The 16416-nt window shown below is 41.1% G+C and overlaps 1 protein-coding gene across 1 annotated transcript in view; it reads left to right on the top strand.

Annotated features, from left to right (window-relative positions):
- The window catches only part of AVEN (apoptosis and caspase activation inhibitor), a 214150-nt gene that overhangs the window by 183593 nt on the left and 14141 nt on the right, over window positions 1-16416 (top strand). Inside the window, exon 4 of the mRNA XM_019519925.1 lies at window positions 7297-7367. Within this exon, the coding sequence (XP_019375470.1) occupies window positions 7297-7367 (71 nt within the window). The remainder of the gene's footprint in view (window positions 1-7296; window positions 7368-16416) is intronic.

Here is a 16416-nt window from a genome sequence, read left to right as displayed (position 1 = left end):
AATTTACAGAACACGTTTCACAGACAAGCCTACAAACTTCACTTCATCAACCTACTGGATATAAAAAATCATGGACTAAATATAGACATTGGATTTATGACACATTTATATCTTTATTTATTTATTTATTATGGCAGATTTATATCTGCCTAACATCTGACTCTTCAGGTACCTCTCCACTATTTACCAGCTACATTTATACCCTACCCACACCCCAACCTGTCTCTCACCCACCGATTCTTCAATTTACATCTTCATTGACTAGCTTTCTTGCATGCATACCAGCCTCTGGCTTCTTTACCATTCATTCCATCCAGAAAGAGCACATACCACCTGCAAATGCTTCCTCAGCCTGACAAAATGTATTTATACCCAAAAGTTTGCAAAGAAGAATTTTTCCAGCTATTTGACTTGGTCTAATAAAAGGTATCAGATTTACCCAAATAACCTTTATCTGCATATAGACTGTCCCATAATTTTTAATTTTCCCTGCAAATATTCATAAATACTTTTTAGTATGTACTTTTCAAAACCTGTGGATTTGAACTGTCCTTTCTCTTCTGTTGATGATAGGAGAGGTGAACTTGTAAGGAAATCAGTCAAAATGAGACTGAAGCTACACTACTTCACTTGATTGTTGCTTTTTCATTTCTGGTCTCTGAAAAATTTGAAATTCATTGTCCTCTAAAGGAGTTTCTGTGAGTGCATGCATACTTTCATTAAGTAAGAAGGTGGTAAGATTGTTACTGGAGGTTCAATGGGGACACCGACTTGTGTGAAACAGAAGGAATCACCTTCCAACACTTCATTCAACTATTTTTTTCACCATCCATTTTCATATGCATATTATTTCATCTTTCCTGATTCTCTTATTCCTTTCTTTTTAATTCTACCATATTATTTCATATCTCCTCTTCTTCCTATTATTTATTTTGACTTCTTTCATTCGTTAACTCTCTTTGGCTGCTTTCCCCATCAGCTATTAGAGAATAGAACACTTTTTGAAACATACATAGTTATATATTAGCTTGTTTTGTGCAGGTCTTTGTATTTGGACATTGTTTTGTGTATATTGCATATACAGAAAAATCTTAGGACCACGCTATTGGTTGAGGTATCTCATCGAGAGTTATTTATTATCAGTGTAAATATGTAAATGACTTTTTAGAATGAATTATAAAGTAAGGAAAACCCAAGACCCCTTGCACCATATTTTAACTAGGGGAAGTGTTACAATTTTTTACCTATATATAAAACAAACTATAGTTGTGGATAAAGTGCTCCATGAAATACAATATGGGAAAACAAGGGAAAACTGTCTCAGGGCTCTGACATCACAAAGGACCTGACTTTATTTTTGCAGTTACCATGATGCCTTAAGAATCTATTTTTGGCTAACCGTGGAAGCTGCTGGCATGGGTACTTTCACCATTTCTCTGCAGTTCCTCTTTTCTTCTCCCTGCGGTTACCAGCTGCTTCATACATCGTACACAGATAACTTTTTTCCTTGATACGTTAGGGGATGCGTTAATCTCTGTCATGGGTGCTAATGGACCCCTTTTGACTTAATATTGAAAGTTAGTTTCTTTTCTTGGCTCTTCACAACCAAAATGTAAATCCAGCAAGAGAGACAAAGAAAAAATAAACCACCATCTAAAGGAAACCCAAGCCAGCTTCATCTTCAAAAGTAGGGGTCTCTTCCTTTAATTGGTTACCTAAGTCATCAGAGGAGCCTGAACAATCAGTCTCAGACAGGTCCAAGTCCAGTGGTTAAGGCTGCTTTTTCCTGAAGGACAATATTAGAAGGCTGGTGGAACTGATTTATTTCACCTTAAAGACAGTAGACCTTCCATCAAAGCCCATTCCAGCCTGCATCCTCAGGTTGAAATGTGGTAAGAAAGACAAATGGGGTTGTGTGATACTAGACTCCTACAGAAAGGCCATGGGCTTAGAATGGTCCAGTCCAGAAAGGAAGAGAAGTGAAAGTGTTGCCACTGTATGAAATTATTCAACTATCAGCTGGACAAGCCAGTCAAGTTCTCCCAATTCCCATGATGGAATACATGACCTCAGGTCAGACCAATCTTTACACAGGAAAACTGTGATCTTGCTAGATGGGGGAGAACGTGTTAGGTTTTTTTGTAGGTTAGAAGAATTTGAATGACCTAAAAGAGACGTTTGATTCTTCCTGCTTTATCTAGTGACCAGTTTTGGTCTCTGCAGTTACTGCTTCTGTGCCCCTCTGTTGTTTTAGTTCCTTTATAAACCTGCTGAAGTTCAAAGAGAGGTTCTGAGAAGTAGCTCAAGAATATCTGGTTTATGGCCACATCTCTCCTCAGCAATGCCCTAACCCTGTATAACAAAACACTTTGGTCAAGCAAGAATACTCTGTGGGATGAGCCATCTTACTCAGGGCTCCTAGGTGTAATTAAAAATCCTTTTCCAGGAACTGGAGAGTCCTTTATTTGCAATTGCCTCTTCAGCCAGTACCAGTATCACTAGTATTTTTACTGCATTCAAGTAAAATATTCTTCCTAAGCAGCAGCCAGTGAATTAAGTCTTAAGAGTTTATCTTCTAAACAATGTAGTCCTGCCTTCTACGGAAACCTTCTGCCTCCAGAAATGACACCACATCAGACAGGTGCATTTTTACCATAATTAGTTTAGTTGGTTACATAGAAATTCATGAGTTTCTACTTCAGTATCCAAGAACAGGCAGAAGTGAATAGCATATTAGATAATCCCTGTTTTCTAGTTCTACCAGTCGAGAGGTTCTTCAGTTTCTGCTTGAGATCTTTGGATCTCAATATTAATTTTTCTAATTTAGCTCTTGGCTTTGTGTGTCTCTTCAGTTTTGGTGGTATGCCTGTGGTTAAAATTACAGCATATCCAGAATGAGGAGCAGACAATACTTGCGTTTAAAAAAAAAAAGAGGAAAAAAAAAGGGGAACTCTGTTATATATCCAGTAGATAAGCAGTGAAGGATGGAAAATACAGTATGGGACTTGGAAGAAGGTACCCAGTTTTATCTTCTCCAAAATAAAAGTTTCCAAGAAGTCCATCTTGATTTCTCCTAATATCTGCTGTTGTTCTCACAACGCTTCCAGACAGAGCCATCTCACAGTCTTGCATGAATAAGATAATATGTTGAATTATTTTTGCTTATAGCAGTGTGTACAGTGAAAAGTGAAATACTTAAGATTTTAATCCCGTATGAATGAAAACATGTAAAATATGTTTTACATCACTCTTCGTAACCTTTTGTCTCTTGTTTTTAATATAGTAGTACATGGAGTATGTCAGCTGCATCATGCACAATATTTGGTATCAAGTTATTGTTTTTTCCCCTGTATATCTGTTCTGTCCTCCAGTTAGCTTCACCTTTTAACCTTTAATCCTTGTATATTATCCAACATTTTAAAATATTCATCAAAGAATGTTGATAGTTATTTACTGTTTGTCTTTTCCAACTTAATGCAAAAAGCAGTAGGCTAATTCTGTCAATTGAAATAAGCTATGGAATATGCAGTCATTTTATTCCGTTACATATTTTAGTCCTAGAAGAATCTGCTGCCTTAGGCCCTCTCTGCTTTCACAATAAAAAGTATACTGAATAATAATTGCTATTAAAGTAAAAGATATAAAAGGTAGTTTGTTGTTTATAAACACACTTAAATATATTTAATAAAACTGCATTGTTTTGAAGACCAAATACTATTTTGTAAAGATTAGAGTCTAACATAAAAAATGCCTTTGTATCTGACAGGAACTTGATCACTGTAAGACATTTTATTAGTATTCATCATGTAAAAGGAAGTTAAATACAGACTAAAAGAATCTATAAAAAATAATTGGTTAGGCCAACATTCTCATTAACTTAATTTGCACTAAACATGCTGCTGTGAATTGTAGTTATTGCTTTTCCATTTGAAAGGCATTCTTTGTTACTGTATTTAAAAGCCCAGTTAAAGGATATGAGTTAATCTGCAGTCTTATTCAGAAACTTCTCAACTTGTGGGTCAGTAACTGTAGTATCTACCCCTAAAAGCAGTTGTTTGAGAATGAGGAACCAGAAGCCATTTCCTGATCCCAGTAGATGTTTCCATTGAAGTGGATTTGTTTACCCATTTTTCATGCAACCCTTCTCAGATTTCTAAGACATCCCTGACAATTTTGTTGAAGACCAGCCGCACCACAGGAAATGATGGAAAGTGGAATTATCAGTCAATGCTTGTTTTGTCACAATATAAAAGTCTGAGCGCCCCTTGGTTTACTTAATTTCCTGTTCAACAGAAATTCAACCATGGCACATGGTTTAATTGAGCATTGCCAATCACAGGCATTCATAAATCATGAATAAAATACAAAAAATCATGGGACTGGCTTTGAAATTAGGAGATTTAAAAAAATATTTGAGGCTCTTTCTGTGTACTTTCTAAATTAACAGCATTAACTGTAATTATTAATAGCAGTCTAAATTGGTTTGGGGACACATTAAGAGGCATTGTTTCTTCTTCTTGTATGCAATTAAGAATAAAGGACTTGCATGAATTGTTTATTCTGAAAATTTGGGGGCTTGAAGTTAGATACTAAAGTCCGTACTTAATGAATGAATAAAGGGTTTTAATTTTCAATTGTACTGAACTTCAAAGGCTGTCATTGAAGCCAAAAAGAAACAGTAAATGCCTCTAAAAATAAGCTTTCTAATAGGTGTATTTAAGTGCCTAATAGTAAATACCTGCATTTGTAAATTTGACTTTGGTTTTCTTTATTAATAGTAATTAGTACTTTTATTTCTGGTACTGATAGACTCTGGCAGAACTACGTTGGTTATATTCACTTCACATCAGCAGTTTCCTTCACAATTGTGTAGACTGGGGTGCTTCTTTTTTAAACAAAGTAGTCATTTTTTCAAATATTTCCAAAATCTACTTTCAGTTTTCAGATTCCCCCAAATCAGTAACATTTGCTAGAAGGATCTCAAACAGTGACTTAATTTTTTTTACTTGAATCCAACACAAGATTTTCCCACCTCGCTCCATTTTACATGGTGGGGAAAAAAAGCCCCTCATCTTGGATTCAAGTACAAGGTGGCAGGGGGAGGAAGGAGTAGGTGGCTGCTGTGGCTCTGACTCCAATACTGACCCAGACTCAAGGTTGGAGCTGCAGCGCTACCCTCCACCCCCTGCTGCCTCCTCTGTGTCCCCCTCTCCCTTGCCACCACTACTTGCCCTCCAGCTCTGGTTTTGGCCCTGGCTCTGGCTCCACTTCAACCTGGAGTATGGAGCACATGGCTGCTCTGGCCCCCACCTGACCATGGCAGTAGCCACAACTCTGTCCCCAGCTCTGGTGCTGCAGCCAGAGCTGGTATTCCTGCAACTGCAGCAAACTTCATGTGGCAAGCTTCACAGAGCTTCATATGCTCCGTGCCCCTAGCTGACATGTGGGTTAGTGGGGCCAGAGTTGGAGGATATCTGGTGGTGGAAGGGATGCAGGCAGGAGGAGGTGGGCAGGGCAGGAAGGGGAGCGAGGCAGGGAGGTCAGGTGGGATGGGGCAGGTGGTGGAGTGGAGTAGTCATGGTGGGGCAAGTGGTTGGTAGGCAGGAAGGCACTAGGGAGGGTGAGTAGGCAGCAAGGGGGAGATGATGTGGGGCGTGTGGGAGGGAAGAAGGTGTGGGGAAGACAAGGGGCAGAAGTAAGGCCACTGACTTCTCAGTGTCCCCACTGTCACCTCTTCCCTGCTGCTGCTAGCCCAACTAGTAGCAGCAAAGTGGGGGAGGGTATGAATTTAAGATGGCCACCCAATAATTAGTGTTTATGCATGGATAATTATAACAGATTTATAAATTTTCTGTGTATAGACTCTAATTATTAGAGGGTCATCTTAAATTCAAAGTCATTTTGGATTCAGGTAAATTTGGGTAAATACAGTATCTCTATTATTTATATAAATTATTAAATTTGTATTTGTTAAATATATTTATTTTTTAATATTTTTAATTCAGTGCACTACAGTAGTGTAAATTCTAGGTGGACTTATGATGTTTTGTAAAAAGAAGTTGAATCCCTTCTGTTAAGTACACAGGCTTAACTATGAAACTGTTATGGTACCTCTGCTGTATAATATCTGTATGTATCTGATTGTATTCCTGTCTCCTGATCTTGCATTTACTGTTTGTCATATATTCTAAGCTTTTTTGGTGCCCAGGATCTTGCATGCTTTGGCAACAGCTCAGCTAATGGGACTCTTATCTGGAGCTTCTGATCACCACCTGACAGTCCTACAGCAATATAAACATTTTAACTGCATACAAAAAAAACCCATACAAAAACATCTATTTTAAAAGACTTTTTTACACTTGAGAATCAAGAACCAGCCAGTTATGAAATGTCGGAATTAAAGTTGCCCATGCAACCTTAATTCTTCATCCTATTTATATATATTATTATATGTGTTTTTACTTATGTGACCACAGACTATTTTTTCCTCCACTGCCCTCAGGGCAAACATAATCTTTAAAGAATATAGCTGACAGACTGTAACCAGCATCTATAAAGCAAGCAAACTAAATTTTTTAAGAAGCTTTTATGTGATTTGGGGAAATTTTCATATGGATGGTGGAAGGCACATACACAGACAGATTTGAAGGTCCTTGCTTCCAAGCTAGCTGGGGCTAGAGCTTCTTAAGAAAATTGTTGTAAGAGCATAAGTAGAATAGTAATTCTTTCCTAAGCTTGTTTTTAGAAACTTCAGGACTACTTCTGCTGAGTTGTTTTTTAAATCTCCAGCCTAAGACATATGTAAAATATAAAACAAATTCAGCCAAAATGGTTAATGTGGCAAAGTAATAAACAACTAATGGAAACTGTTAGGTATCCTTACATATTAGTGGTACGTCCAATTCTGCTTATAATACTATGCTGTGTTGTGTCTTATACTCGTTATATGTTTACTATGTATTTCATAATTCCCTGGGTAATGAAGAGTTCTTAGACTTGTTTCTTTTTCCTTCTGCAGTTTTGAATTGAAATCTGACCTAAAATTGGTAGTGTCTTCTGATAAGGCAGAAGATAATACCTACTGATGTCTCTATGCAGTTTCACAAGAACTTGGAACTCTTCTGCATACCAGAAATAAACACTGTTATAGGGGCTTGAATGAAAGCTATGTTAAAAAGTTTAATGCAAAGTTGCACAAATTTCAGCTTTTATTGATCAGGAAATTCTTGTATGGGATTTTTTTGGAAGGCCTGTTACTTATTTATAATAAAGATTCATTTAATGTTCCTTCTGCAGGAGATTCCTTCACACAGTTCCGATTTGCTGAAGAAAAGGAATGGGACACAGAAAACGTATGCCCTAAACAGGTAACACAAGAGAGCAATGGATTTTTGTACATGCAAATACTTTATAAAATTTTTGTAAATGCAAAATATACTTCCAGACTGGATTTATCTTTTTACTTTATGTTCACGATCGTTGATTCATGGTGAGTATATATTGCTGAGGCGGTTGTTGATCTTCCACCAGTGTAAAAATACACTGACCATTCTAAAGACATTCTTATATGCTTTTCTGTTCTGCTGCACCCTCTTGGGTTTCTTCTCTACTGCTGATGAAGGATAGTACCAGCAGTAATGTCTGGTTTTTTGTTTTTGTTTTTAAATGGAGGTTAAATGAAAAAAAAGAACTCCAAGAGAAATCTACCCAGAAGTAGACAAAGGATTGTGGTCTGGCTTTGCAGGCAACTCTAGTAGGATAAATGCTTAGTAACTGTACTAGAAGTTACCAGGATAACTAAGGCTTCTGACAGAACTTAAAAAGAAGGCATGATGGGATCTGATATGTGATCCCAACAATCATGCCTTCGGCCATTCCTCATGTGCAGTACCCTGAGAGCTCTGGTCAGCTGATGGGACTCCCAGCTGTGGGGGCACAGGGTTGCCTCTCCTGCTGGGAGCCCCAAATGCTGATGGGGATCCCAGCCATGGGCCCACCATGTGCTCCCACAGCTAGGAGCCCCTAGACACAGTGGGGGGGAGGGGGACAGGACCCTGAACTCCCATGGCTGGGAGCTCCATCATTGGAGAGGGTCCAGAGGAGGGCCACTCACATGATCAGGGGGCAGCAGGGCAGGCCCTATGAGGAGAGGCTACGGGACCTGAACCTGTTCAGCCTCCACAAGAGAAGGCCAAGGGGAGATCTAGTGGCCTGTTACAAACTAGTCGGAGGGGACCAGCAGGCATTGGGGAAGTTCCTGTTCCTCCGAGCACTACCAGGAGTGACTAGAAATAAGTCACAAGCTGGCAGAGGGTAGATTCAGACTAGACATCAGGAGACACTCTTCACTGTCAGGGCGGTTAGGATCTGGAACCAACTTCCAAGCAAAGTGGTGCTGGCTCCTACCCTGGGGGTCTTTAAGAGGAGGCTAGATGAACACTTTGCTTGGGTCATTTGACCCCAGTACTTTTTCCTGACATGGCAGGGGGTCGGACTTGATGATCTGCTCAGGTCCCTTCCAACCCTACCAACTATGAAACTATTTGATTGGGGCTCTGTAACAGGGGGCCTTCCTGGGGCTGGTTCAATGTTGGCCTGCCCACCTGTCTGTGTGATAACCACCAACCTCTCTCACCTGCCACGCCTTGATGATACATACTTACTAGGGGTGTGCGAAGCAGGCCATAATCGATTCAGATTTGGCTTGATTCGGGACACAGCGTTTCGACTTCCTGATTCGGGTCACTGTGCTGATTTTGATTCAGCTGAATCTGAAGATTCGATTCTGATTCAGAGAATGAACGATTTGGCCATATGTTTTCTCTACATACTTCGAGGTACCAGGCAAGGCTCATGAATGCTGAGATGGTGGAGCAGATGGAGCGTCCCACAGGAGCACGGGGGGACTCCCGCATGCTTGGCAGCAGACCTGGAAGTGGACCGGAAGTACTTCCAGTCCACTTCTGGGTCTGCCGCCGAGCATGCAGAGGACCCCCCCCACCCCCCGCTTCCCCAGCTAGGTGATCCAAGAAGAATAAACAATTCCTCTTAATGTGTCCTCAAACCAATTTAGACTGCTTTTAATAAATTATAGTTAATGCTGTTAATTTAGAAAGTACACAGAAAAAACCTCAAATATTTTAAAAATATTTTTAAAACTAGGGGATTTTTAAAACCCAGGAACAGGGTAGGGCCTTGGAAGTGATAGTCCAGAAAGTAGAGCCTTGGAATAGATGGGCCTCAGGGAGGCCAGGCCTTGGAAGCAATAGGCTTAGGGATAGGGGCTGAGAGTAAGGAGGGAGAACATCAGTGAGTAATAACGTGCAAGGCATGGGGTCTGGTGTAGGGAAAGATTGGAGCCATGCAATTAGCTGTTCAGGTGAGAGCCACAAACATGTGGTGGTCATTAGGGAGAGAGCAGTTTGGGATGCCATGGGGCAGTCTCCTTTATAAATAACAACACCAAAGCATGGTAGATGAGAAGAAGGGTCAGCAGAGGGAGCCAAGGTTGAATGGACTCCGGGACTTCCTGGGTACTCCTGGAGGTGGTATCCATTACAGTGGCCAGGTCACTACTTAAGATGTGATTAATGAGTTGTCAAGTGAAGCTGTAGCTGTAAAGAAAGGCAACATCTTGCTGCATCAAATCTTTCCAGCCACAAAATGGGTTAAATAATGATCACTTTTCTTTGTAAGATCTCACTTAACACTCGGCACAGTTGCAGCACTCCCATTCTACAAAGAGATTCGAGTTGGAATTAGTGATCACTTGCCAAATGTTCTTTAAAGTATACTTATATATTTCATTTTAGAGTCTTAAAAATTTCTTATACACTTTTGAAAACAAAAAACAAACTGAAGAAATTTGGAATGTGACAGGTGTGGGTTATTGACTAAGCATAGACCTGTTGAATTAGTGGGGTAAAAGATTGTGGTAATAAGTGTAAAGCAACACTTTGCCCCTAGGTTTCACAAATATTTGTTTACAGCAGAACAATGGGATTCTAGAATAGAATGGGGTTCTGTTCCATGGCATGAAGTGGGACTAACGTTGTAGTGAGCAGGCTTGTCTGCTTGTCCCCTTGGAAGTCTGAACACTTTTGCCCTATTCTGTCTAACTTGTCCTTATTTCAGTCCTCCTCTACCCCTGGCTTCTCAGCTAAGTCTTCATTTCCTTGTGTAGTTAGACTAATTTCCATTACTTAGGTTTTTCATTTCAACCTCCTTGCCTAGTTTGACTCAGTTTTCTTTCCCCTCTTGGCTCCATGTCCTACCTATTTATTTTTCCCTACCTCTGGCCTCAGATCTATTCTCTGTCTCCCTGTGTCTGACCACAGTTTTAAGACGCCTTCCCTAACTGAAGTTCCCTTTCCCCCTTAGTTTCTTGTCCCAGGCAGTGTCTAGAATTTTGTGGACATAGCTGTGATGGTTAGGCATGAGAAAATGGTTAGGAGGTATGCTGCATTGGTACATTGACAGACCCCCGGCATAAGAGTATTTTTTGTCAGATGAGCTTAGATTGTTTTGGAAAGCAGTACAGCTATGTCAGCAGAAAAACTCCTTGTGTTTGGGTCTGCTAGCAGAATTATCCTGCCATAGCTAAACTGGTAGGGGATTTTATAGTGTAGACCAGCCCCCAGCTTCTTTGCCTCGCTAGTCCTTATTTTTCCACATCCCTGTTGCTTGTCAGAGCTTTTTCTCTGTACAGTGTGTGGAGGAATAAACTGGAGAGAAGCCATCACTATGGGACAAAACAAGTGAGGAAACGCATAAAAATAGCTACAAAAAGATTTGTTGCCTTCTGTTGCCTGGCAGTTATAAAGGAAAAAAGCAGAGATCAGTCCTGAAAATGGTGGAATGAAATGCAACAATGAAATTAATACTCATGAATTCTCAGTTCATTACACTGAAATAACTGATTGTCAGAAAACTGCATAGAGTTTGTCCAAGTTGTGTTGGATTTGTTTTTGTTTGTTTTTTTACATGGACACATTGCAGGAGAAATGGCTGCCATCTTTGTTAATGTACAATTTTAAAATCAAGGGTATGTAGTAGAGTCACTTGTATTTTTCTTTTTTTGCCAGTAAAAAGGGTAATTTCAGCGGCAAACTGCATTGCTGCTTCTTGCTGTCTTGAACAAGCACATATTTTTGCTCGTCTGGCCTTTGTATTCTGTGACAAATTGCTCCATAAGTCCCTTTCTTGTTTCTTCATACAACACCTTTTTTAGTAAAGCATCCATCTAAAAATTTTGAATCCTCCTTTTTTTCACTATTTTACTTCTCTGTACCACCACTGTTTTTTTTCATCTTTTTCTTCTGCTTAGATCCACTTACATCCCAGTCTTTGAATTTCTGTCACTTATTCTAACTCCCCACTCCTTTGAGATGCATCACGTACATATAAAATATATTTTTTTAAATATATTTACATTCTACTCTGCAGTATATTAAATTGTGGGGTTGTCTTAATTTGTTACAAGGCTCAAACATTTCCCCCTAGTCTCCTTGCACTGTAGCAATTGTCTGACAAGTGCTAGATTTTACAAAGTGCTAGTTCATTGCTGTGTTAATGTAGTGATGTCTGTGAGCTGGCTTACCACTTACTTAAGGTCAAGGATATTTAAAGCTGTTTGTACTAAAGCATTTTCCTCAGTGATGAACATTAATGAAGTCTGAATTATTATTTAGGCATCAATGAGCTTGCTTGGTCGTCTCTTGCTTCTAATATTAGGGACCTGACCCAGAAGAAGTAGCTTTTAAAGTTCAAGAAGCTTTTAAAGCAGTTGCATCTAGCCATTTTTTGTATTGCTATACTTATTAATGATTAAAACCCATAACCTTTGTTACCAACCAGAGCTCTTTGCCATTCAGCTTTTAGTAAAAGGAAGTGACAAATATGCTTAAAACTAAATAAATCTCAAATAAAACTTATCATAGGCTATACTGTAACAAACCACCAACTGCATATAGAAAATTACAGGCAAGGTCCTTTGGACAGATGTGATATCTTTTATTAGACCAACTGAGTAATTGGAACAAAGTTCTTTGCAAGCTTTTGGGCACAAGTACTCTTCTTCAGGCATAGGGAGACTGCTGTTGTTTTGACATCTCCAAGGAATGAAAGAAGCTAAAAGTGTAACAAGAGGTCAGGGAGATAGGTGGAAGTTAGGAAAACAATGAGTAGAGAAGGGAGGGGAGGAAGGAGGAGGCAGAAAATGGTTGAATGAATGCCAAAGGTAAGCAAACAAGGTTCTTTGGGTGAATCTGGTATCTTTTATTAGACCAACTTAAATAGTTGGAAAAAAATAATTTTAAGCAAACTGATATCGGATTGGCACCAAAATCAGCCTGATGTGGTTAATAATTTGGCTGATAAATCCCTTGTATGCACACAGCCGCAGCGCAGCATGTAGGCAGCGAGGAGCACCACCGGGCAGCTTGAAGAGCTGCATGCAGCTGGTAGGTCTGGTTTGGTGAAAGGGGAGTGGGGAGGGAAGGGGCATGGGGGTGGCAGATAAAGGCCTTCGTGGTGAGGGGAAAATGGGACTGGGGCAAGTGCTGCCCAGCTGGGGTGGGGCAAGTGCAGGACAGAGCTGCGGCTTGTGCAGGGGACACAGGGAAAGGGGAGCAGCTCCTGCTGCTGCACGCAATTTGTCCAGGAGCCTCTAATCCAACACTGTCCCACTTATCCAGCACCTCTGGAGGACATGGGGGGGGAGAGAGGGGGAGGACATTCTGGAGGGCATTGGGTGGGAACATGTGTCCCCAGATGTGTGTGGGGCAGGGCGGGCTGGGACCAGGGTTGCATGGGGCTCTTCCTGGCCTATTCCACCCTGCCCCATACAGATCCAGGGGCACATACCTACCCAGATGAGCGGTGGAATCAGCAGTGGGAGCCGCCAGATGAGCGGGTGGGCGCTGGACCAGCGGCTCCTGGATGAGCGGTGCACAGAAATGGGAGCTACCTCCCCTCCCCCCATGCCCCCCAAACAAACCACAGCTCCGTCCTGCACCCGCTTTGGCCCGGCTGGGCAGCACTTATCCTAGCCTCAGCCTCACTCCTTCCTCACTGCAGGGGCCTTGGTTTGCCCCTCACGCTCCTTCCCTCCTCCCTCCCCACTCCCCTTCCATCGCATCAGGTTTATCAGCTGTACGTAGCTCTTCAAGCTGCCGGGCTGGTATTGGAAATTGGATTGTTATCGGATGATATGCTTCCTTAAAATCAGCTATCATATCAGCCTCAAAAATCTTTATCAGTGCACCCCTACTTATAAATTGTTCCTCCTGCCCACATGAGTCTTTTATAAATTTGTGTTTTTAAAGGGGGACAGGAAGAGAAAAGAAAGTTCAAGAGTGAGGAAGGAAAAAGAAAAAAAACCTTTTATTTCAAGCTATGAGCAGTTCATTATTGGGAGTTCTCTATAATGCTATTATTATACACCTATAGCTAAAGGATAATCAACCCAGAGTGAACACAGAATATTCCTCACACTGTTCAACTTAACTAAAATCTAACTTTATTAATTCATTAAATGTAAATTCTAGACATATAGAGAGAAAAACGCTTAGTCCAATGGTCTCACCCAATCCCAGATGTTATTCCACTAGAGGGTCTGATGGCCAGTCAGTATTCCTGAAAATAGAGGGTGATCATCTGTGGGTATTATTTTTGGCTGTTGTTCAGTCCAGATGTTGTTGTTCAACGACACAAACTTAACTTTCTTGTTGCCCCCCTTTTATGCTTTTTCTTTAACTTCATTCTTCTAGTGATTCTTCATTTCCGGGTACCATTGGCTGACTTCCCTGTGATCATCACACTGTTCATGTTTTCATCCTATCAGCATATTTCTTTGTTCCAACAAACCCATCTTAGTTTGGTCTTTTACCAGTGTCTTAATTTCGGCATGCTTCAGACTCCAAATTTGGTTTGTCCATCAACTCTGGAAATTCCAAGGGCTTTGCATTTGGACACTGTCCAATTGGTTTCCTCTTATCACTTTTCATTCTTTTATATGACGTTTTAGGATTACGACATTCATGCATTAATATCTAAATTTGATCATCATTCAGTTGCTCCAGGGGTAGCTGTATGGATTGATTTTAGATTGCCATTAAATGATTAATTGGGCAATCGTTCACAATGTGTTGCTCAGTCTGAAAAATCACACCATAATTGATTCTCCATTTATGGAGCAGGTGTCCAGATGCAATTCAGGGAGGACCAAATTTTTCTTGGTTGGTCAAGTCCTGGCTGGGGAACTGTAAGATTGCTGCTGATGTATTTCTGCAGCAAGTTGGTATTTGCCCAGGCTTCCCTCCATTGTTCTTCAGTGCTCTTGTTATCATCATAGAGTTTCTTGGCATATTTCCAGAAGGGTTTTCTAGGTTTGAGTCTATCTGGTGGTGGCATAGTGATGTCCTTGTTGATTGGGAGGTTTTGGTTACCGATGGCCTTATGGTATTCCTCACACATGTGACATTGCGGCAGAGCTGTGGGGGAGCAATGTTCACTAGAACTGGAAGCCATGACAGTGGCATACTTTTTAGCACTGCTGATATAATCCACATACCTGCATTTAACTGTGTATCAACAACCTTTGTGTGCATGCTTTTTTTCCAGACTGGGGAGCAATATTCTGCTACAGAGAAAATAAATGCAAGAAAGGCCAGTAAAAGGATGGTTGCATTTGCTCCCCATGTCATTCCAGCCAGTTTATGCACAAGGTTGACTCGTTCTTTCATTTTTTAAGCAACATTATGTAGATGTTTATGGAAGGTGAGGCTCCAATTGAGAGTTATGCCAAGGTATTTTGGGAACTTCTCATGCCTAACCTCTTCTCCACAGAACGTTATGGCGAGTTGCTGGTCAGCATGGGCATTGTTTAGATGAAATGACATGATGATAATTTTCCTCAGATTTGGATGGACTCTCCAACACACAAAATCTTCTTCAAGTAACTCGAAGTCTTTGCAAAGATCTGTCTGGATTTCAGCCTGGGTCCTTCCTTGAGTAGCAAGCACCAGGTCATCGTCATACCTGACTTTCCAGATGGTGGTGATAGGAAGGTCACTTATGTATACATTAAAAAGTGCTGGTGCAAGCACTGGTGTTATTTAGTAAATGGACAGCATTCCCTAAATGGGCACAATATCACCGGTTAGGCAGGAACATTGATAAAAGGCGGAGGGCCTGCTAGCATCTTTCATTAACATATCCAATCATTTTGTCCCTCTGATTCAGTCAGTCCATGCCAAGTTCAGTTAATTTGAGCTATTAACAAGGCCCATATTCTACACACCTGGGTTGATAATGCTAGAACATGAGTTGCCTTATTACATTAATCAAAAATAAAAAGAAAGCATAACATGAAAGCAAGCTCAAGGCTAATAGCTGACAGTGCAGATACAAAATGCAAAAGAAAAGTTCAGATAATATTGTAATTCGCCACTCAAGCAGGTGCAACTAAAGCTAAATGTGACAAGCTACCCTAACACTGTCTCCCAGATCTTCCCTTCTGGTACAGACCTGTGCCTTTCTGTCTAAGCTTAAAACCTTGGCTTGCTTGACATCTTGTAGATGTTTAGCCATTGTTTCTTTATGACCTGTCCTTTATCTTCCCAATGCCTTTCTTCATTTGCTCTTGGCAACACTGCCACCCCACCTCTCATGCTAGCCTGGAACTTGGCCTTCATTCACTCAGGTCTCTTCCTTGATTCTCTTATCCAGGCTATCCTAAAATTGTGCAGATCTTTTTGTAGCACATTTCTAAATTTTTCCATCTATGTACAAATGAAACTCTACTCCAGGCTCTTAGTTTGCCCCTCGCTAATGCAGCATCCTTTTCTCTGGATATGACAGATACATCTCTAATTTAGTTGGTCTATATGGTGCACCTCTACCCTGCTTTCTGCTTGACCTTAGGCTAACACAGCCAATTATGGGCACGTCCAGGTGAGCGCACACGTGCCTCTTGCAGTGCCTCAGACCTCTTTGAGATGCTTCAAGAGGCACATGCAGGAACAAAAAAAGTTTCCCGTGCTGCAAATTTTCAGCCCAGGGGCAAAATTAGACCCCTGGTTCAGGGGTCAAGCAATATGCTGGGGGAAAAAAACAGGTCAGGGCGCAGTCTCCAACCGTGTCCTAAGGCAACCAGAGGCTTGGTCCTCCACTGAGACACTCTGGTAGCCTGCCAGAACATCTCTGTGGTTGGCCCTTTTCCCGGTGCTGAAGGACACTGCAGGGACCTAGACCGGCTCTGTGCCAGGTAAGTAGGCGGTTGAGGGGCTGGAGATGAGGGGGGAGGGGACCTTGGGAGAGGCCCTGACCAGCCCCAGCCCCTGTTCCTTTCCCCAACTCCCTGTTCAGTCGCCCCCCCCCCCCCACCCCGCAAAATTTCTACTAAACAGTACGACT

The sequence above is a fragment of the Gavialis gangeticus genome, unplaced genomic scaffold, assembly GCF_001723915.1.
Source record: "Gavialis gangeticus isolate Ggan-Ray unplaced genomic scaffold, GavGan_comp1, whole genome shotgun sequence".
Lineage (NCBI taxonomy): Eukaryota > Metazoa > Chordata > Crocodylia > Gavialidae > Gavialis > Gavialis gangeticus.
Note: the sequence above shows the minus strand (reverse complement) of the source record. Positions and strands in the feature narration are given on the sequence as shown.